The 23,725-nt window shown below is 44.5% G+C and overlaps 1 protein-coding gene across 5 annotated transcripts in view; it reads right to left on the reverse strand.

The window, feature by feature from the left end:
• Window positions 1-4,239: 4,239 nt before the first annotated feature.
• The window catches only part of PACSIN2 (protein kinase C and casein kinase substrate in neurons 2), a 58,384-nt gene continuing 38,898 nt past the window's right edge, over window positions 4,240-23,725 (reverse strand). For 4 of the 5 annotated variants that reach the window (XM_069967960.1, XM_069967978.1, XM_069967972.1 and 1 more), the window contains exons 3-11: window positions 20,770-20,926; window positions 20,417-20,652; window positions 20,019-20,174; window positions 16,400-16,575; window positions 13,747-13,867; window positions 11,744-11,865; window positions 10,494-10,601; window positions 8,685-8,908; window positions 4,240-7,190 (exon numbers count right to left, since the gene is read on the reverse strand). In XM_069967960.1, coding sequence (XP_069824061.1) covers window positions 7,078-7,190; window positions 8,685-8,908; window positions 10,494-10,601; window positions 11,744-11,865; window positions 13,747-13,867; window positions 16,400-16,575; window positions 20,019-20,174; window positions 20,417-20,652; window positions 20,770-20,926 — 1,413 coding nt within the window. In that variant the 3' untranslated portion in view covers window positions 4,240-7,077. The remainder of the gene's footprint in view (window positions 7,191-8,684; window positions 8,909-10,493; window positions 10,602-11,743; window positions 11,866-13,746; window positions 13,868-16,399; window positions 16,576-20,018; window positions 20,175-20,416; window positions 20,653-20,769; window positions 20,927-23,725) is intronic. The other variant, XM_069967983.1, reaches the window with a different exon arrangement.

A 23,725-nucleotide genomic window follows, 5' to 3' on the forward strand; every position in this document is an offset into this window, starting at 1 on the left:
GATTGGCTGAAGCGACACGTGACACGTCAAAAGCGCCAGAAGGGGAAAAGTGGCCCCGCGCTGCTCGCCGTAGAACGGTCTTGCGGTTACCATGACGACAAGCTTGTTGTCGTATTTTGAATAGAATCTGTTGATTTTTTTTTTTTTTAGTTCAAAATTGAGAAGCTAAAATGTTAAATAAATAGTATTTCAAGCAGCCTTTTTAAAGTCACGTGATCTGACTGTTAATACTGGTCAGAGTATACTGCGCCTTAAAGTGGACCAATTGTATTGGTCCTGAGTGGTTTTGCTGCCATATATGTCCGCTTAGCTTATATACTTTAATTCTAAAGTTAATAAAAAAACAATATTACAACTCTTAAAAAAAAAATAAAAAAAATTTATGGTCAGAACCTATTGGACGGTATTAAAAAGGGCAATTATAGCTGGCCTGGTACTTTATTATGGGGGTTCCTATGGCTCATACACCTTGTTACGAGGACACCTATAGCTGTTCTGCACTAGTATGGTGGCATATGTTACTTAGGGCCCTATTCCACCGGACGATTAGCGTTCAGATTATCGTTAAATCGTTCGAATCTAAACGATAATCGTTCGGTTGAAATACAGTTAACGATTAACAACCGAACGAGAAAAACGTTCGCAAAACGTTTGCATATCGTTCGCATTGAATAAGACGTCGTTTGGCCGTTCGCAGTAGATACGAACGCAATAACGAAGAAAAAACGATCGCAAATTTGATCATAAGTAACGATTATCGTTCCATGGAAATGAGTGACTGTTTTCAGGTCTTTCGCAATAGCGGTCGTTTGAGATCGTTAATCGTTAACAATTATGCGAACGATAATCGTCCGGTGGAATAGGGCCCATACACACATATTTTTGGGGGGGTATATGTGGCTGGCAGACATCGTGGGAGCACAGGTGGATCATACACTGTAAGGGCCCTTGAACACTATGGAAATAACGTGGATACCCCCCCACTTGAAGTCGCCCCTTTCCAAGGGGCTCCATTCTATGGTCAGGCGGATTCCTTTGTCCGCCCAAAGAAATGACATGTCAATTCTTTGGACGGACGACTGTATTCGCCCGTGCATAGACTAGAGTCTATGGGACATATTTTGTGGTTTTTCTCAAGTTTGTTTCCATTTTATTTTATTGTTTCTCATGCCATACGTAGATATCGACACAGGGTGTCGCACGGTTTTTAAGTTGACAGTAAAACTGCTGGGACATTCGTACATACATCTCTCTTTATGGTTCGTTTGGGAGGAAAATGTAGAGAATGGCAGACTCATTGCAGATAATGCCAAATGTTTTTGCCGTGTATAATGTATTTTATGTACCAGAGATTTACTATGCTTCTACTTTGTGTATGCGGAAAAACAAAATCTTTTCTAGCAACATGTAACTGATGTTTTTTAAAGTATATGTATGTACTGCAATGAACGAGTTAATAAAAATCTGATTTAAAAAAAAAAAAAAGTATGGGACAGACGGAGAGTCAAGCTGGAGCGCACACGGAATCCGCGGCACGTTTTCCGTGCGACTTTCATAGTGTGCAAGGGCCCTAAGCGAATGTGCACACTAAGGTATTCTCGTGGATAACTTGCCACGGATTACGCCTCTCCGTCCGTCCGATATGACCATGTCCATTATTTGGGTGGACGACTTAATCCGCCTAAGCATATAATGGAGCCTATGGGACGGGCGGAGAGTGAAGGAGCATGCAGGGACGAGTGGCGTAATCCGTGGCAACTAATCCACGAGAACTCCTCAATGCGCAGATACCCTTAGAGTTCTGATGCATACAGTCATGGGACTATCAGGGGTGTAGCTATAGGTGCAGAAGGGCCAAGGCCCAGGAGCCTGAGAGGGGAGGTCTATAAAGTCTCTTTTTCCCAAATGAGAGGGCCGATAGTATTAGAGATGAGGACAACTCAAGCATGCTCAAATCCGATTGTTCAGCATTTGATGCCCTAGGAAGTCTGGGAAAACGTGTACAGCCTATGGCTGCATCCAACTTCTTCAGACGCCGATATTCAAATGCCAAACGATCGGATGCAAGCATGCTTGAGTCGCGCTACTTCCTACTCATATTAAAGCATTATAATTGAGGAGTCCTGTGCCAGATTTTACACTGGCGTTCATCGGCTTTAGGTTACGCCTCTATGGGCGCATAATATTGTGGGGGCACCAATGGCTCATGCACATAGCTGCAGGGACATGCATTGTCATCCGGCCGGGGTCTGTGGCAGGTACATACTGTTAAAGGGGTTATCCAGCGCTACAAAAACATGGCCACTTTCCCCCTACTGTTGTCTCCAGATTGGGTGTGGTTTTGAAACTCCGTTCCATTGAAGTAAATGGAGCTTAATTGCAAACCACACCTGAACTGGAGACAATAGGGGGAAAAGTGGCCATGTTTTTGTAGTGCTGGATAACCCCTTTAAAATGGCTAGAACATTCTATGATGGGAGTACTGATGGCTTATACACACTGTTATGTGGAAATCTATTACAGGCACTTTGAGGGGCAAAATAAGGGTGGAGGTTGGGAACCTTTTCAGTGATGGCAGTGACCATGTACATCAGGAATGGGGCTCCTTCCGCCCACCAGCTGTTGCCAAACTAGGATTCCTTTCATGCTTGGCCTGATGGCAATTGCAGTTTGGCAACGGGCGGTATGAAGGGTCCCTATCCCTGCTATAGATGAAACTAAAGAATTCTGAGTTCTGCTCCGGGGGAAAACCTCATAATATAAAGAATTACTATCCATGTAACTCAGCTATAGGTCTTCCTCTCTGGCAGCATTCACTTGTGCCTCTTTCACATCCATATCCTGAAGTTCACAGCATCTTCCTTCTTGTGCACCGCAGAATACTTACTGCTATGTGTAACAATACGTTTCCAGGGGAAGTTGGTCCGATTTATATGACCACAACCTCCATAGATCTCTGACTGCACCCACAGGCTCTGTATGTATCGGCCACATTAAGTTCTCCATTGTGAGAGCTGTTCTTTGTAGTAAATCAGAGATCGGAGGTCCCAAATAGTGTTCCCAATAATGGGAAGATGGACATATGGCTAAAGCCAAGCCTCCACAATCAGCACCCACATGCATTTTGGGTTTTTTAAGCAGTTTTTTCTGTGTTTATATTGAAATTTAAGTCTTACAAAGGCAAAAAAAAAACCATCATTCGTGAAGACAGCCTTTGGCCACCATTTTTTTTTCTCTAGACTATGGGAAGATGCAGTAGCAGATTATAATAGGTCAATTTCAGGCGGTAGGGGGCAGGCTTGGTGAACAGCCCAGGGCCTATGGTAAAGTTAATCTGACCCTGGGAAGATGAGCTAGTTATCGCCTATCCTGTAGATTGTGGACAGGAAATAACCCCATCAGGAGGCACAAACCTCTTAATACATTGGGCCAACCTTTCATTGTCCTGGAATCAGCAATGGTTAAATAACGTTTGACACATCAGGTTTTGACCGGTCAGAGTCTAAATCAGGGATGGGAAACCTTCGGGCCTCCAGCTGTTGCAAAAACATAATTCCCATCATGCCTGGACAGCCAAAGCTTTGGTTGCCCAGGCATGATGGGAATTGTAGCTTTGCAACCGCTTGAGGGCCAAAGGTTCCCCATCCCAAGGCTAAATTTTAACACCCATCACTAGAATGGGCCCAGAGAAAGGCGCATTGAGCATGTTCTCTCTCAGCTATGTGCCATATGATCTAGGAAGTCATAATGTAAGTCTATGAGTACATCAGCTGATTTAAAGTGTTCACATGTAGAAAAGTGACACGTAGGTGATGCCACTGTCCGCTGTATTGGAATAGAGGTATAGGGGCAGATTTATCAAAAATGGTGTAAAGTGAACCTGGCTCAGTTGCCCCTAGCAACCAATCAGATTCCACCTTTCATTTTCCAAACAGTCTGTGAGGAATGAAAGGTGGAATCTGATTGGTTGCTAGGGGCAACTGAGCCAGTTTCACTTTCCACCATGTTTGATAAATCTCCTCCATAGGTTGTACATTTAAGTCAATGGGACCCTAAGGAGAAGCATCCATTGTCTTCCATTAGGACCAGTGACGCCATCTTTTCCGGTGCCACTTAACTACTATTACCAGCACCTAGTGCCACTACCATCCCCCAGATATCCAGGGGGGGTAAGACCACTGCTCTAATCCATTACATGCAATATAAACACAATGCAAAATGAGCACACGGAAACACCGGGAGAATTCCAATAAAATATATTTGTATTCTTTTTCATAGGATTACAGCCAAGATTCCTGGTGTGGCACAACTTACCCGAAATCCCACAAATCAGCTTTGTGTACAGTTATTTGTGCTATAGTATGCAGTAAAGACTTTCCTCAACAAACAGGTTTCCATTGAATGCATTAGAAACGTTATACTATCGACAATACATCATCATAAACCAAGGAGGTCTCTGGTGCCGGTATAGAGGGGGGAGCTCTGACTAAGAGGGGTCTTCGGGATCTACCAGATTACTTTAGAGGCGGCCCCTGGTCTGGGCCGGTGACACTCACCGCCTGAGGTAAAATAAAGCCGACTCTATGGGGGTCCGACCCCCCCCAGTGGGTGCCACCGCCCAGATCCTCTCTCTCTTTTTCTCCAAGACGTTGTGGAAGACGACGGTTACAGTGTTTCGCTACAAGAAATCCACACAGAACTGAGAAGCTTTACAAGTCACCAATTTCCAAAAAATTACGTATTCACAACACTTTGTTTTTTAATATTATTTTTTTTTAATCCTTTAGTTTATTACTAAAAAAAAATATTTTTTTTCCCTGTTTTTGTGTTTTCGGTTTTTTTTTCTTCTTCACAGAATTACTTAAGACTATGATACAGCAAAACTAGGAAGGATGGAAGGTCTAGAATTGATAACAGTCTTCAAGCATAGTCTGTCAATGAAATCCACGAGACGACATGCGTTTTTTTTTTTAAAGGTTTCTCTCAGATATAGTCAATGCTTTATATAGATCTATATATATAGAGGCATAAATATGTAGATTTTTTTTATTTTATTTTTTTTAATCCATATAGACACAAACGCACATTACTCTAACACAGCGTTTGGCTACTCGTACAGTAGATGACGACATGAAGAAAGTCTTGACACATATGTAGCCTTTGATGTGACTGGTGAAACTAGATCAGCTCGGTTCTGCATCAAGTCTATGTAAGGTGGAGTCCGAGGTGACCCCGAAAGCCCTTTCCCACCATTACAAGCTCTGAATAAATAATGTGCATGGCTCTCGGTTGGTCCTAGGAATAAGGGATTTTTTTTTTCCATGTAATACTTTATCTCTGACCAACAGGGAACTAATAAAAAAGGAGAGGTTTGCATTATCGTAGAGAGAAAAAAAAAAAAATAATAATAATAAAAATAAACACCTATAAATCAGATCATCTGTACAACACGGGGGAATGTTTTATAGGACAACAGGTAAGAGCAAAGAGCAAAAAAAAAAAAAAAAAAAAAAAAAAAAAAAGTCCCTGATCGGTAATCGATTTTTGTTCCATGTAATCGTCTATAGAGGTCTGAATATGGATATCGAGCGACGCGAGCAGAAGACAGGAGTGAGAGTTGGTAGTGGGGAAAAAAAAATTAAAAATATATAATTTTTTAAAAAGTAAAAAAAAAAAAGATAAAAAAAAAAAAAATAGAAAAGAATAATACAATTTACTTTATTTTATTTAAGTGGAAAAGGATTCAGAATTAAAGTTATTAAATTCTGCCACAACGTAACAGACTTATTTTATTAAATACAATACTATATTACTATATGCCAAGGCAGGTATTATAAAAAAGAAAAAAAAAATTAAAATATATATGCAGTTTTTTTTAGCCCAAGCCAGAACCAGATCCAAAAAGGAGGGATACTAATAAAAGGCCAATTGCCCATGAGTGTAATACAGCTACATTTTTGTATCCCCATTAGGACAACAAGGCCCAGTCCCAATGGAACGGCCCAGACAGGCAGCTTCATAGGGACCTACTATGCCATTAGGTTGGGTCAAAAAACAGCATGCCTATTTCCAGCCTTAGGTCAGGTTCACACTATGTAAAAACAACAGCGGTATTTCATAATTTGTGAATTACAACAACAACCGCTGTTGTGAAATACGGCTGTTTTTACATAGTGTGAACCTGGCCTTATTGTGTAAAACGGACAGATTTTTGCATCTATATTACGACTGCAGTCCATGCGGCCATAAAACAGCGCTCATGAAGAACCCTACCTCTCCTGCCTGGCACTAAAAAAAAAAAAAAAAAAAAAAAAATATTAACAATGGCCATGTGATTTTTAGCCCAATGGAGTCCTGTGGTTGTATCATGTGATAAAATGACAGCTTATAATTTATTATATATATCTTATACTGGAAGAGGTGCAGAGTCTCTTCTGCTGGGGAGGGAGGAAATAAATAAAAATAAAAAAAGTGGGGGAAAATAAAGAAAATCATAATAATAATAATAAAGAAATCTACACCCAGCTTCTTTAAATAAGACAAGAATTTTGTAAAAAAAAAAAAAAAAAAAAAAAATACAGAACTGCAACGCTTAAAAAAATATATATTCCACATTACAGAAAAGGTCACTTCTAACAACAAGTCATCTGGATACATGAATGCGCAGGATCAATGCAAGGCACCGTCCACAACAGCGACCGATAATAATAATAAAATTAGAAGAAAAAAAAAAAAAAATTACAGCAAGAGAACAAGCAGGGCTGTGTCTCCTCAAAGTGCTGATTCTGCACTAAATGGGCTCCTTTTCAAAGCCGGAACAGCTGCAGCCGCCCGCCGCAGGGGGACTGTGTCACGACTTTGAAAAAGAGGAAACAAAAACAAAAAAAAAAAATATCAAGATTCCCAGTTCTACCGAATGTATGCAAAGTCATTCCTAGTGTCAACCGCATCTTCCTTACATTGTAATATATACAGGTTATGTCGCATTCAACTCATCCCAGTGAACAGATTACAAGGTTATTACGAGAACTAGGTGCGCGCTAGAGGCGAGCCGGGGGGGAGGGAGTCACTCCGATGTCACTGCACGGCCTCCACATAGTTTGCGGGGTACAACCCCACTTGTCCACCGTCCAGACGCCCTTTGCACCAGCCCTGTTCATCTTCATCTTCTATCTTTGTCAGCTCTTCTCCTAGAAATAAGAGGTCAAAGGTCGCATTAATAATACATAGATATAGTACAGGGGTAAATGACTGTGACTGGTCGGCTACTTTATAGTTACGGCCGCAGCCACGATCCTGCGTGACTGTCTAAAAGACGGAAATCCTGCTTTACTCTCAAAACTCTACTTTGCCCCTCATGCTTTATACTGCAGCACTGTATTTAGGCCTGTAATACAAGGATAGGCTGAGTTGTTGTTAGCCTGACTATTAGCTCTGGGGAATAGAGAGGGACCTATGGTGGGGATCCAACCCCTTCGCAACATTTAGGTTAGGTTCACACTGCGTTTTTGCAATCCGTTTTTTGCAAAAAACGGATGCATTTGTATGCATCCGTTTTGATCTGTTTTTCCATTGTAAAAAAAACAAACAAAAATAAAAAAAAACAGATCAAAACGGATCCCTTTTTTTTTTAACGGAGACAAGAGTAGTGTCAGCTATGTGTTCAAAACTGATCCGTTTCCTTTTACAATGGAAGTCAATGGAAAAACTGATCAAAATGGATGCACACAAATGCATCCGTTTTTTTCATCCGCAATGTGAACCCAGCCTAATATGCTCTAATGGTCACTACTGTTTCAAACAACTTCCTTCCAAGTGATTCCCAACATATTATGCAAATAACATTCCTAATATATTGATAAATGACTTCTTTTATCAAAAATGGCTCAGAAGAAAACAGCTCTAAGGTCTTGGACACTGGGCGTCTCTCTTTCTTGCAATCTGTTGTCTGCTGGCTGTTGTCTGGGGATTTCTGTCTCTAGTAACAGCTAAACCAAGACAGAACACAGAAACTAGGGCTTAGCTTGTGCTATGTGCAAGAGAGATAGAGGAAGCCTGGGCTTTGTACCTGCAAGCTACCTGATCCACACTGTTCCTGAAAGGTAAATCAAGGCCTTCATCTCAACTCCCATAGAATCGGGGCAGCTTTACCTTGTATATCTACTGCTGTATTTCCACAGTGCAGCAGTGTAATCTCCACTTTTTTCTCTTCCTTTAGCTCGTCATCATCAGCCATAGCTCAGTGCTTAGTGTTACCCTTTGCTTGCTCTGATCCTCATGCAGTCTCTTTCCCTTCTGTTCACACAGCACCTTGCAAACCTAATGCATCAGTAACCCCCTTCTTCCTCCACATGCTTCTATAGTAATTTGTGCATGGTGCCACCAATTTCAATACACTTTCATCAGCACTGTGCTGTGATTGGCCAGACAAGTAAGGAAGGGGAAAGCCATAGGTGTGTACTACTGGCAAACAGCCATCCCATTCAATTCTATAGGGCTGATGAGGATAGCTCCCGGCTCTTCCTGCTGGTCCCATACTTTTAGCAGTCACTCAATTCAATCACTGTATGCAAACAGGGCTAAGGACCCCCCCCCCTCCTTCTTGTGATCGGTGCAGATCCTAGTGGTGGTTCCCCCCCCCATGACCTACAATTGACCATTCCATGAGGTAGCCATATCCTTACCAGCTTTGAAGCTGAGCTCGTCCGTCTCCTGCCCCTCATAGTCATAGAGCGCTCTGACCCGGACCTCCATTCCTCCTCCTCCTCCACCTCCTCCTCCTCCTCCTCCTCCAGCAGCATCTTCATCGAACGGGTTGCTGTCTCCATTGGCGTCATTGCTGGTGAAGGGGTTGTTGGATTCGTCGTCCGACCATTCTGTGGGGTAGCTCTTTTCGTAGCTGCTGACGCTGTAATGTAGAAGACAGAAGACAGGTGAGAGTCTATATACCTTGGGGAGGTGGAGCGGCTATATCCGCCCTGTACACAGAGCAGGCAGGCCGAGGCAATCTGTGGTCAGCTTCACAGAGGAAACAAAGAGGCTGGTTAGGTGGATACGGCTCATGCATACAGGTCCGGAGATAGGACTAGGCCTGAAGCCTCCTTATACTGTCATTGGTTAGTAAGCACTAGAGTAGGACATAGAGCAGAACAGATACGTGCAGGCACTATGGCAGCAGGACGGTCCGGCACTGTGTGCCACTATCCCGCCTCGGGAAGACGTCCAGAACTCCACCTACATATATATCATATAATACTTCTGTAATAAAGCATCATGTCCTACATCTGTCACCATGGTGCATGATGGGAATTGTAGTTTCCAAACAGACGGAGATCCGCAGGTTGGAGATCAGTGTCCTATATGGAAACCTAAGTCGGAATAGAGTGAGCCAATATCCCATAGCAGTGTTCTCCCATAGCAGTAGTGCTCAATCCCCATTAGTGATGACCCCCTCCCCGACCCCCACATAGGGTAAAAGGTATTCTGCCCAATATAAACCTTCATCTTATTTCCCAGTTCCCTAGATCTTCTAAGTATATATAAAGTGCAATATATACCACCCACTGGGAGATTACCAATCACCATAAATTATACTGGGTTGTAAAGTAGTAGAAAAACATGGCTGCCCTTACAGCACCACACTAGGTTGCACCTGGTATTGCAGGACATACTTTAAAAGGGGTACTCTGGAGAAAAATAAACTGGTGTGAAAAAGTTATACAGGTTTGTAAATGACTTATTTAAAAAATCTGACGTTTTCCAGTACTTATCAGCTGCTGTATGTCCTACAGGAAGTGGTGTATTCTTTCCAGTCTGACACAGTGCTCTCTGCTACCATCTCTGTCCATGTCAGGAACTGTCCAGAGCAGGAGAGGTTTCTAAAAATCTCCAGTCTTCCAGTACTTATCAGCGCTGTATGTCCTGTAGGAAGTGGTGTATTCTTTCCAGTTTAAAACAGTGCTCTCTGCTGCCACCTCTGTCCATGTCAGGAACTGTCCACATCCCCATAGGAAACCTCTCCTGCTCTGGACAGTTCCTGACATGGACAGAGGTGGCAGCAGAGAGCAGTGTGTTAGACTGGAAAGAATACACCACTTCCTGCAGGGCATGAAGTAGCTGATAAGTACTGGAAGACAGGAGATTTTTAAATAAAAGTAATTTACAAATCTATAAAACCTTTTAGAAAAGGTTTTTATTTTCCTCTGGAGCCATATCTTTGTAATCCTGTACAACCCATAAGGGTCAGAATACCTTTACAAGCGCGCAATGTGGAGGCAGAGGTTTGGGACAGACGCTAAACACCCACATGCCCAGCACCATTAAAAGGGAAAGAAAACGTTGTTAGTGTCCGTTGCTGGAGGGAAGAGAAGGAGGAAAACCGCTGGTTAGGGAGTGGATGGAGAGTCATGCGCTGTGCTCTGCCGCGGCTCCTACGGACAAACAGAAGTGCAGAGGCCAGAAGAGACAACAGGGAACGGCAGTGCCACACCAACTTTTTGGTTTTACTGTCCTCCTTCTCAATGATACTGGGGGTCTCCTCCTCATCCTCGAACGGGTTGTTACTCGACTGTGTGGACTGTATGGACTGGACGCTAAGATGGCTATGTGGGGAGAAGAGAGCAGGCACATCAAACATCATATACATCACATATACAAAGGGCTTCAGCCAGAAAAGCTACGGCAGAACTACAATTCCCAGCATGCTTGTGCAGTCAAAGCTTTAGCTACCCAGGCATGATGGGAATTGTAGTCTAGCAACAGCAGCAGGGCCACAGGTTTGAGTCCCCTGGTGTTCTCCACCGTCCCTCCCCAAATCTTCTCGCATGTGGATCGATGAGGACGGGGGGACAATGGGGGAAATGCAGCTGATGGCGAGCAAGGTAGCGAACCTGTCAAACTCTGCTCCAGAGTACTGCAGCTCCTTGCTTTACTGCAAGGCTTACTCCCAATCAGTTGCACTCCTTAAAGGGGTAGTTCACTAATTTTATTTGTCTTTAAATCAACAGGTCCCAGCAAGTGCCAGAGATTTGTAATTTTCTTCTATAAAAAAAAAAAAAAAAAAAAAAAAAAAAAAAAATCTCCAGTCTGCCAGTACTTATCGGCTGCTGTACGTCCTGCAGGAATTGGTGTATTCTTTTCAGTCTGACACAGTGCTCTCTGCTGCCACCTCTGTCCATGTCAGGGACTCAGGAAAACCTCTCTTGCTCTCCAAACTGGAAATACACCACTTCCTGATGGACATACAACAGCTGATAAGTACTGGAAGACTTTTTTTTTTCAATAGAAGTAAATTGCAAATCTCTGTCCCTTGATGGGACCAGTTGCAGATAGCAGAGAGATGTCAAGTTTGGATGAAGTGTTTTTTTCCCTCCCAGTGACTGTGATCACATGGTGCCCAGCAATCAGGATGAACCTGGCTGGTGTTCAGTTTCCCTGCAGCGCCTCCGGAGGTCAACCGAGGCATTACATGGTATCTATTAAAATCAATAGGATATTTGTGTAATAGATGAACATGTCTGATTCTCTGCAGAAGTGCACCCCATCCTGTGGCGCTGCAGCTGTTGCAAAATTACAACTCCCATCATGCCCAGACGGGCATGATGGGAGTTGTAGTTTTGCAACAACTGCAGCACCACAGGATGGGGAACGCTGCTGTGGAGCAAGAGACTCCTCTTTGCAACCGGTTAACATCTCCATTAACTTGTAATACAACAACTGGTTATTCACCCTAACAAGGACCCACCTGCTGTGTTTGTTCTGCACGGACCCCTCGCCCGCCTGACTGATTCCAGTGAGAGTGACCCCCTCGCCAGGCTTCTTCTTCTCCCTTCGACTCAGCGTACGGTTTAAGTCGGCATTCCATTCCTGAAAAGGGGTTAAACAAGAGAGAGTGTAAGATGGGCGCAGTACACGTCTCTCTCCACAAGGGGGTGCGGTGCACAAGCAATGGAAGGCACAATAGCTGCCATTTTTATTAGCGAGTTATATAGAACGGTACATGCAACATGCGGGTGGATAGGAGGGTGGTGGAGACAGTAACAAAGGGAACGGAGAAAAAAAAACGCTGGATCGTGATGAGCGTCACACGATGTAACTGGAACGCGAGGATAACCCGCTACCAGGTTGCCATGACGACGCTAAATATCACAGGGAATTAGGCCCGAAGCTTCCCGGTCGTGTTACACGCACCATTAACATCTGTAGTGACTCTTTCTTCACCGAATGACTATATAAGAGAGGTTACAATCCACCATTACTACTGTACCCAGCACGGGCCCTATGCCCAAGGGGCCCCTGATGCCAAAGGCGTAACCAGGACGACCTCACTATTATATCACACTTAGATCTGATGTAATGTTATACCGCTATATAACCGCAGGGGGGCGATACACTAGATACAGCTGTAAAGTAAATCTGACTGTGCTGCAATACCTATCTCTATATCTATCTATATCTATATCTATATATCTATATATATATATTTTTTTTTTATTTCCTAAAATATCATTAACAGACCAGTCTTCAGAAGAGAGATTATGATGATGAGGAACTACAAGTGTCAGCAAGCTTTTTAGAGGGGTTAGCTAGCATTAGAAAAACATGGCCGTCTTCTTCCAGACACAGCACCGCTCTTGTCTCCAGTTTGGGTGCAGGTTTTGCAACTCAATTCCATTGAAGTGAATGGAGCTCAATTGCAAACCACACCTGACCTGGAGACAAGAGCGGTGCTGTCTCTGGAAGAAAGTAGCCATGTTTTTCTGATGCTGGATAACCCCTTTAAGGGAAAGTATACAACATAAAATCCATCCTTTATGGGGTATAGTTTTAATCAGTGTTCTCCAGCTTGTAAAAACTACAACTCCCATCATATGCTCTAACAAAATTCTAACTCCCAACATACCCTTATGTATGCCTTATTACAAAACTACAACTCCCATCATGCTCTATTTCCAAATCACAAATCCTATCATTCCCTCTTACAAAACTACAACTCTCATCATGTTTTATAGAAAAACCTACACCTCCTGTTATTCCCTGACAGCACGCCGTGTCTCTAAAACTACAACTCCCATTATGTCATGACGACCTTCAACTGGCATGATGGGACACTGGTCTATATAGATGGAGCTCCACAATATATATTGGGGTAGGGAACCCTGGCTCTCCAGCTGTTGCAAAACTACAACTCCCATCATGCCTGGACAGCCAAAGCTTTAGCTTCGGCTGTCCAGGCATGATGGGAGTTGTAGTTTTGCAACAGCTGGAGAGCCAAGGTTCCCTACCCCTGATCTATATAGCCTGTGGGCGCTAGGTCCCCACCCAATGAAGCAGCTGGCAGCCATGATGGCTTGGTGAGCTGCCATATTGCTGCGGAGCGCAGATAAGCCGTACGTAGAGAGGAGGAGGAGGCATTACTTACTTCATCCTGACATCCAATGAGGCAAGAGAGACAGGAGGAGAATGATTAACAATGAGAAACAACATATTAATAGTCACTGGTAATAAACCTCCCTCCTTATAACCAGCCGCAGCCAATGTCACTATAGACAGTGTATAGGGAGGCGGTGGCGGTCATCCCCGGGGTGGGGGAGGGGGCGGCCGCTCTGTCCTTGAATTCTCGGCATTGTGTAGGAATCAGCGATTTACACTAGAGAGCTGGCTGGATGACAGGCCGGAGAATTCTGGATGTGCGCTCACTATACAGGGACACAATGGACGCCCCCATCTCTATCAGCGACCTCTCACCTCAAACTGGGGCCAGTTCATGGACATTCCCGGCCCGTGGTTGTTCTTGAACCACTTCAGGTCCTCCAGGACGTCGGCCGCCTTTATGGAGTAGTCCAGGTCTCTGTATACGCTGGAATAACTGGAGCGGGGAGGAAAACATCCATTATGGTTACTATATTAGAAGTGGCCACAGGGGGGCAGTAGTGGGGCGGCAGCTGCAGGCTTATATTAGGGGCTTTATATCCCCCCCGGGAGACTTTACGGTGGAAAATCAATAAGAATTACTGAGGATCCCAATGAATAGGAGGAGGGGGGATGGGCAGAGGCGTCTCAGCGGCCAAGATCACACCGCGATATATGTGTGTGATGTCACCGGAGGAAAACTGTGATCACAGGAAGAGACACCTCCACATCAGAGACGGTGATAACTGTATGTGACAGGATACTTCATAGACATGTGATACTGGAGCATGTATGATACCGTATACAACATCATAGTATAGTATATATCCATAGCTCCCCATCACAGACACGGGACAGTATATATCCATAGCTCCCCATCACAGACACGGGACAGTATATATCCATAGCTCCCCATCACAGACACGGGACAGTATATATCCATAGCTCCCCATCACAGACACGGGACAGTATACATCCATAGCTCCCCATCACAGACACGGGACAGTATATATCCATAGCTCCCCATCACAGACACGGGACAGTATATATCCATAGCTCCCCATCACAGACACGGGACAGTATATATCCATAGCTCCCCATCACAGACACGGGACAGTATATATCCATAGCTCCCCATCACAGACACGGGACAGTATATATCCATAGCTCCCCATCACAGACACGGGACAGTATATATCCATAGCTCCCCATCACAGACACGGGACAGTATATATCCATAGCTCCCCATCACAGACACGGGGCAGTATATATCCATAGCTCCCCATCACAGACACGGGACAGTATATATCCATAGCTCCCCATTGGTGTAAAAATTTTTATCTCTCTGTACACTTTCTTTCCCTCTGGTATAAGGGTAGGGGGTTAACCTCGGTTAAAACCAATTGCAGTTGATCTCGTACTAATACCTCTTTTTGCCTAGTATACATCCATAGCTCCCCATCACAGACACGGGGCAGTATACATACATAGCTCCCCATCACAGTATATATCCATAGCTCCCCATTACAGACACGGGACAGTATACATCCATAGCTCCCCATCATAGTCATGAGACAGTATACAGGCCGTGTACACAACATGGAGCAGGTCAGAGGAAGCACATCAATTGTTGTAAGTAAATACATGTAAGTAAATCCATTGCTCCCTTTCCCAGCCCTTCTATCCATCTCCCTCCATTCCCCAATCCATCCATTCCCATCCCTCACTTCTTTTCCATGACTCCCCATCACCTTCCATCCATCTCTCCGCAATCCCGATGCATGGCTCCCCATCACCTTCCATCAATCCATCTATCTCTCCCCATCACCTTCAACCCATGCATCTCTCCCCATCACCTTCCATCCATCCATCTCTCCCCATGAACCTCAATCCATCCATCTCTCCCCATCACCTTCCATCCATCCATCTCTTCCCATCAACCTCAACCCATGCATCTCTCCCCATCACCTTCCATCCATCCATCTCTCCCCATCACCTTCCATCAATCCATCCATCTCTCCCCATCACCTTCCATCCATCTCTCCCCATCAACCTCAATCCATCCATCTCTCCCCATCAACCTCAATCCATCCATCGCTCCCCCTCACCTTCCATCCAATGCTCCCCCTCACCTTCCATCCATCGCTCCCCATCACCTTCCGTCCATCGCTCCCCATTCTGATCCATCCATCTCCCCCCCATCCTGATCGATCCTGACCCAACCACTTAGATCTATCCATTGCACCCCCACCATCTTGATACAACCTTCCAAGCATGCCAATGCATCTATAGGGCCCAAACCTGACCCAACCATCCCCACCATCTTACAGTCACCTGTCACTCCCATCATTCCCCCATCCATCGGTTTCTCCCCTCCTCCCCATCTAGTCTGCCCTTATATTATTTCCTTTCTTATTATCTTAGGATGGGTATATGTTTATCCCAGGCAGGTTGTTCCAAGCATCTACTACTCTTTCAGTAAAGTGGAAATACCATGTTACTTGATCTTCCCCCCCAACTAACCTTAGATCGTGCACCCTTATGCTTGTGTTCAGTTTTTTTCCCTCTTGACCCATATTTAGTCCATATAATATATATATATTACACACACACACACACACACACACACATATATACACATACAGTACATACACACACACTTCCATCATGTCCCCCTTTTCCCTCCAGACTATATACATATAGGGCGAGATTTATGAAACATGGTGTAAAGTAAAACTGGCTCAGTTGCCCCTAGCAACCAATCAGATTCCACCTTTCATTTTCCAAAGAGTCTGTGAGGAATGAAAGGTGGAATCTGATTGGTTGCTAGGGGCAACTGGGCCTGTTTCACTTTACACCATGTTTCATAAATCTCCCCCTTAGTTCCTTAAAGGGGTATTCCAGTATCAGAAGATGATATCTTTGGACCCACAAGAGACCGCACGTACAAGAACTTATAACTCTATAGCAATATGGATGACACGATTACCTGTCTAAATTGGACAGATCCAGATGCTTCTCGACATCGAGCAGCAGATCACGGAAGAAGCGGAGTCTCTTGTCCTCGAACTGCTGGCACTGCTCAAACACTTGCTCCATGTTCTCCATGTACTGCGGGGTGGAGCCGTCCAGGTCCTTCAGAGCCTTCTCATATTTCTCTTTGGTCTGTGAAGGAGAAGGATGGAGGAAGGGGGATCAATCACTTCTATATACATCGCTAGCATCTCCGTTAGTCACATAGTGAGCGAGTGGAGCAACAGTGAGCATGCTCGACCATGGAGCAACAATGAGCATGCTCGACCATGGAGCAACAGTGAGCATGCTCGACCACTGCTTCATTTAAACAGTGCACAAGGGAATCAGATACTCTTCCCCCCCCCCCTTTGTTGGCAGTTGCAAAACTACAACTCCCAGCATGCCCCGACAGCCTTCGGCTGTCAGGGCATGCTGGGAGTTGTAGTTTTGCAACAGCTGTAAAATTAGGGAATTCTCTTACGGACGTTAGAAGTGGTCATGTGACTGACTATAGCTAATCTGGGCTAATACAGACAAGGAAGAGTGTGTGTGTGTGTGTGTGTGTGTGTGTGTGTGTGTGTGTGTGTGTGTGAACAGGGAGCGGCTGGCGGCGGTGCTGGAAATTAGGCTGCTAAGAGATTAAATAATTCACCGCCTTAGGGCGCTGGCCACGTCTCAGTTTTTGCATTTCAAGAGGTGCACGCCCTGATCTATAATCACCCCCCCCCCCCCAACGAGGGGTCCACAGGCTGACATGGGTCTATTGCACTCTCCTCTGTCTTCCCACAGGATCAGCACACTCCTCTCCTGAAATACTCTGCGCTGCTTATCCCAGTCTGGGTTCTCCCACTAGTCCACCTTCTCTTACACCAATCGTGTCATTATGTCTCCACCATAGCAGTTACATGAAGCCCCCCCGTTCCCACTGATATAATCCCATAGGAAGTCCATGCTTGCCATCGAATTAGCCTAATCTGCTGAAATACTCTGTGCTGCTGCTTCCAGTCTGTAATCTCTCACTTGCCCCCTATTAAAATAATGTTGCCCCCATTGTTAAATGAAGCCCCATCCTCACCAATAGGATCTAATAGGAAGTCAAGCATTGTTTTCCCCCATATAATTGCGCTACATAAACGCGCTCCTACTGAAATACTCTGTGCTGCTGCTTCTTCCAATCTTTGTCTGCCATCCTCCTCTTCTTCCCCATTCTCCTACTTGATCACCTCCATTGTTATATGAAGCCCCATCCTCACCAATATAATCCCATAAACCAATGCTTCCCAAAAGATCCATCTGCTGAAATACTCTGTGCTGCTTCATCCAATTACTTTCCCCTATTCGAATAATTTTGCCCCCCATTGTTACAAGAAGCCCCCGTCCTGACCAATAGGGTCCGACAGGAAGTCAATGCTTCCCACAAAGTAAGAAAACTCTTCTGCTGAAATACTCTGTGCTGCTTTTTCTAATCTCGCTTAACCTCGTTCGAATCGTGTCGCCACCAATGTTACATGAAGCCCAGGTCCTCGCCAATATAATTTTAGAAAATGTGCACAACCCTCTCCTGAAACACTCTGTGCTGCTGATTACTACTCTTCTACACAAATCACAGATAGTTACAATGGAATCTCCCTGCATCAGTGCAACCCTCTCCTGAAACACTCTGTGCTGCTTATTCTATTACCACATGTTCCCCACTAAATCACATCACCCCCCATCCCTCCTGAAATACTCTGTGCAGCTTATGTTATTGGCACATGTTCCCCACAGAATCACAACACCGCCATCCTTATGATCCACCTCCACCCCCCCCCCCCCCCGCCTTCACCAATATAACCCCCATCCCTCCTGAAATACTCTGCGCTGTCCATCAACCCATACTTTGATGTTTTTGTCACTTTAAAAGAAAGGAGACAAAAGGAAAACACAAACAGATACACAGACGCGCGTGTGTGCGGGTGAGGAGGGATGCCCCCTACTCCGATGTCACATCCATTATTTACATGGGGCTGCATGAATTATTGAACGGCTTCTAACTGTTTGCGGAGATGTAGATCAGGATTCTCATGCATAACAACAAGAGGTCGCCGTCCTCCCTGACGTCTCCGGGCTCCGCTCTTATTATATATTCTGATACCAGGAGGGAGGATGCTCTGAAGATACAAGGAGCACAGAGGCTAAGGGGAGGGTTTGGCTGTTACCTTCCATTATACAGCTGGATATACACCATAGGACGAACCTGCATTATGTAATTCTCATATACATGAACACTCAGCTTGGCGGAGGGTGCATGTGTTATGTAGAGAAAAAAATAGTTTTTCTTTTCTATCTGAAAATTCCTGGAATCCTTTCTTTCAGTTGGGTCATGTGATTTCAAGGTGACCCCCCTGGAAAGTACATGTGTTTCTGTGCTCTCAATGGGTTCGTCATCACAGCCAGTAGAACCTCCTGTAGGATGAAGCTGCATGGACTGTTCCACACAAGCCCTCCACAGGGGGAGAAGGACGTTCCCATTACATTTACCGATGAGAAGTTTACGGCTCCTGTTAGAATGTAGTGTGATGACAGCTCAGCCTTTATAACTGAGGACTACTGGTACAGGCTCTAACAGCATCATAGTAAACAGGCTCTAACAGCATCATTGTAAAATGCAGTTTTCAATCGGAAAAGGTGGCTGATCAAAGGTCACATGACAGTACTGAAATGTATAAATGAAACAGATAGCACTATAGGAATAGTGGTGGTATGTGTGCATTATATAGGCAAACAATATATGAATGTAGCAGAGCTGGGATGAAACAGATGGCACTGCAGGAGTAGCGGTGGTATGCGTGCATTATATAGGCAAACAATATATGAATGTAGCAGAGCTGGGATGAAACAGATGGCACTGCAGGAGTAGCGGTGGTATGCGTGCATTATATAGGCAAACAATATATGAATGTAGCAGAGCTGGGATGAGACAGATGGCACTGCAGGAGTAGCAGTGGTATGCGTGCATTATATAGGCAAAAAAAAACGTATGAATGTATCAGAGCTGGGATGAAACAGATGGCACTGCAGGAGTAGCGGTGGTATGTATGCATTATATAGACAAAGTATGAATGTAGCAGAACTAGAAGGAAACAGATGGCACTGAAGGAGTAGTGGCAGTAGGTGTGCATTATATAGGAAAACAATGTATGAATGTAGCAGAACTAGAAGGAAACAGATGGCACTGAAGGAGTAGTGGTAGTAGGTGTGCATTATATAGGCAAAAAAGGATGAATGTAGCAGAGCTGGGATGAAACAGATGGCACTGCAGGAGTAGTGGTAGTAAGTGTACATTATATAGGCACAAATGGATGCATACCCCTTGGCCTCCTCATAACAGGAGTATGATATACAGCACTCAGTAGGTGGGGACCTGACACATATTGCGCATTGGCTCACTGCATCAGTAAACAGTTCTCTCTCTGTAGGAAATACGTGTCGCTCATTGTCTTAAGACAACACCACAAGTGAAACAAATCCCGCTCAATGTGTTGTGTTTGCTCATCAGGGCGTTACACCGGCACAGAGCAAGACTACACCTGAGAACCCAAGAGATCCGGTACCTTCTGAGAGTCCTGCTTGCTCTTCTCCACCTTGTCCTGCAGTTTCTTCAGCTGCTCGGGATTGAGAGCGGGATCAGCTTTGCTGTTGGTCTCTCTGGAGATGGCGAGTTTCTCCTCCTTGCATGCGGCATGGTAGGCCTTCTTAGCTCCCTCCACCTGCACGGGAGACCGAGAAGACTCAGACTGACAGGTGTGGAAAGGACTTATTGGCAGAATGCAGGTGCTGCAACCCTGTTTATTTATTCAGAGTCCCCATAGAATTCAATGGCATGTCCATGTATTGAAGTGCTGCTTACTGTCTTATGCAGATCACTGCTTACCGTGAATATACCACAACACTCAAGATGGTAATGCCCCTTTGTCCAGTGTGCCTACCCTTCCCCCCACCATTCTCTCACCTCTTTCAGTTTCTTCGCCCAGGGCTTCTGTGCTTTCCTGAAGCCATCTTCAGCTTCTTTGGTCTCCTTGAAGCCTCCCATCATCTGTTTGTGGTAGGCTTCCTTCTGCCAGTTCTTCATCTTCTCAAAGTCGTCGTTCATCAGCGCGTTCTTCACCTCAAGGTGGAGTTCGCTGACTTTCTCCGCTTCGGTCATCAAGGCGTGCCAGGCCTTCTCCACAGTGCCGTACTGCGGCCCTAACAAAAACAAAAAGAGAGTGATTTCAGCTCTGAAGTACAGTGAATGCAGCTCTGGGCTAATAGAAGACTACTTCACCATGTGCTAGCATTCCTATGACTCCGCCTCCTCCTTACCTTTCTCCACGAGCTGCTTCCACCTCTTTGCCCACTCGGTCAGCTGCTGTGCGTAAGCCTTCTCGATCTTCGCTCGCTCGTGAATACAGTTCATTAAATCATTGCAGAGTCTGTGTCCGTCGTCTATCCTCTTCACTGCGCGCTTGTAATTGCCGATCTGTCAGAAATAATAAAAAAATTTTTTTTTTTTTTGCTCATTTTTCACTACATAGCAAATATATTTTAATTGGATTGGCATTGGTAGGGTTAACAGGTAGTATTTTATGATTTCGGCAAAAAAAATTAAAATTTTAATACTATTGCTTGCTTTATGGCAAAGAGAGTCTCTAAATCTTAGAAATACAAATTTCTATACCCATAATTTACTATATGACCTGACAAAAAGGTAGGGATGAGCTGGCTCAGCTGCCCCTAGCAACCAATCAGATTCCACCTTTCATTTTACAAAGAGTCTGTGAGGAATGTAAGGTGGAATCTGATTGGTTGCTAGGGGCAACTGAGCCAGTTTCACTTTACACCATGTTTGATAAATCCTCCCCTAAAGTGTGCGTATTCCTGCCTATCTTGGCTCCAGCAGTAATAGTCTAATGGTCATTTCCCCTCAGTTCCCCTGAGTGCAGCTGACTATGTCAACTCTACAGATTCTCAGATGGGCCAAAGTACAGTAACCACATTGTAATCCCTTCTCACACAATGACCTGAGCAGAAAGAGCAAAACATGGGGAGAAATGCAAAAGTCAACATCAAAATGGGGGTTCGTTATACTAAGAGAGTCCCTAAATCTTAGTAAATTATGGATATAGGAACGGCAATTCTATGACATGACGAAGAACAGTAAGGAGGAGATACAAATTCTCTCTCCTACACAGTAATACAAACAGTGTGTATTCCTGCCTATCTTGGCTCTAGCAGTGTCATTCTGAATGGTTATTTTCTGATGACCAGAAGGCCCAGTGCAGACATGCTCTAATGCGGCTTAGTAGGTCAACTCTCCTATTCTCAGATGGGTTGAAAAGTTCTCTAGAAGTACAGTTACTAAGAGAGTCCCATACTCTTACACAAGAGAATTACAGTTTCCATATCCATAATCCCTCCTTCAAACCAGGACATGACCAAGAAAAAGTCACAGGATGAGGTGCAAATTGCCCCATACAGTAACACAAAGAAGTGTGTATATTCCTGCCTGTCTTGGCTCCAGCAGTACAATTTTTATTGGTTATTTTCTGATGACCAGAAGGCTCTGGCTCCACCTACCCAGCTGTGCCCAGGGCACAAGTATACGTAGCTCTATACAGGTTTCTGACACCGGTCATAAGGGTTTTCGGATCAGAAGTAAAAGTGATAAAGAATGTTGACACAAGTAGATATATTGGTCAATTATTAACATTATTAAGAAAGTAACTACTAAAGAGTGCTTGTAAAAAGTAGGAGTCGCTTGCTTTACAGCAGCTGCAATGGGGGCTAAAAAGGATTAAAATAGTCCCTGACCAATAAACGTACAACGCATTCTATTTCAGAGAGAGGAGAATTATATCTGTAATCCCTCCTTCTCACCAGAGCAAGTCACAGGGAGTCATACAAAAGCAGAGTTTTTATGTGTTCTCTTGCCTATCTTGGCTCCAGCAGCACTATTTTAATGAATGGAAAGGGACATGTAGTATGATCATGAAGCTGTAATATTACGTGAAATGATCCTTTCACTGTCAGGTGAGTCAAGTGGCCTTGTGGGCTAGTGATCAGGCTTTATGAATAGGGACTTTTACGGCTCCGTTCAGATTTCGTAACACAATAACAGCAGCAACGTTGAGAAAATACAATGACTATTCTGCTATACTACAGCAGCGGGGGCCATTTCCTCTTCCAGCACCTTTGACAGTGCAATAAAAAGAAGAATAAAGGGATTCCCTCCGTACTCTGTCTACTCGCTCCTCTAATGAACTCAACTGGGAAATAACTCTGCGCAGCGTTTTATCCCCCCTCAATGTGTCGTATGAGTCGGCAAAAACACGACACACTATGAGCAACACATCGGTTCTCCAAGCTACAATACGGAAGAGGGAAAATGGTCTTCATCCTGAGAGAAGACCCCAAGGTTCCCCAAAGATGGGGGTCCCGCCTCACCAGGTGTACAGCGGTCAGCGATCACACTGGGAACAATATCAAACACTGACCAAACCCAAACTGTCTTGAGCATCTCTTCTCCCCTTTCCCAATCCCCCTCGATTATCCCAGTCTTTCCAATCACTTGTTTAACTTTCCTTTCCTTCTTATCTTCTAAAAGTCTTGTATCCTAATAACCTTTTCCCTCTTCCCCCTCTCTCTTTCCACATTCTCGCCCTGGACATTTACCCCTCTCTACATTCACCCCTTTTTCATTTCCCTCTTGTACCCCTACTCTTCCACTCACCAACAAGCATTTAGTCGCCAGCAGAGAGCAGAGAACAAAGGATTACACAGTGGGAGCTGTGTGAAAGCCGGTATTCAGAGGTCAGAGCTGTCTTCAGAGGAGAGAGCCTGGTGATGTAGTTGTATATTAACTCTTTGTTGTCCTGTTTTGGTGCCTTATCTCCCTCCACCCCTCCCCTCTCCATAGAGAACAAAGAAGACAGGGGGGAGAGCTTCAAACTGCCTTTCCATGATAAGAATGCATTTTTCAGCTAATAAACCCAATTACAAAGTTTCTTAGAATTGCCAGGACTATTGATTTCTGCTAAAAGAAATGTAAACGACAGTGACACTTTAACCTATTTCCTCTCTCTCTTTACCCCTCAACACTCCACTTTTACCATCTCTCTTTTCCCCCTTCACAATGTTCCCTTTCCTTTTTTACCCCTCCCCCTATCTACCTATGTACCCTTTCCCCTCTTTATTCCTCTATACATTTAAATATTTACCTCTGTCTTTATTTGCCCCTATCTTTCTTGATCCCTCTGTGGATTTACCCCTCTCCCTATCC

Source organism: Dendropsophus ebraccatus, chromosome 1 (genome assembly GCF_027789765.1).
Source record: "Dendropsophus ebraccatus isolate aDenEbr1 chromosome 1, aDenEbr1.pat, whole genome shotgun sequence".
Taxonomy (NCBI): domain Eukaryota; kingdom Metazoa; phylum Chordata; class Amphibia; order Anura; family Hylidae; genus Dendropsophus; species Dendropsophus ebraccatus.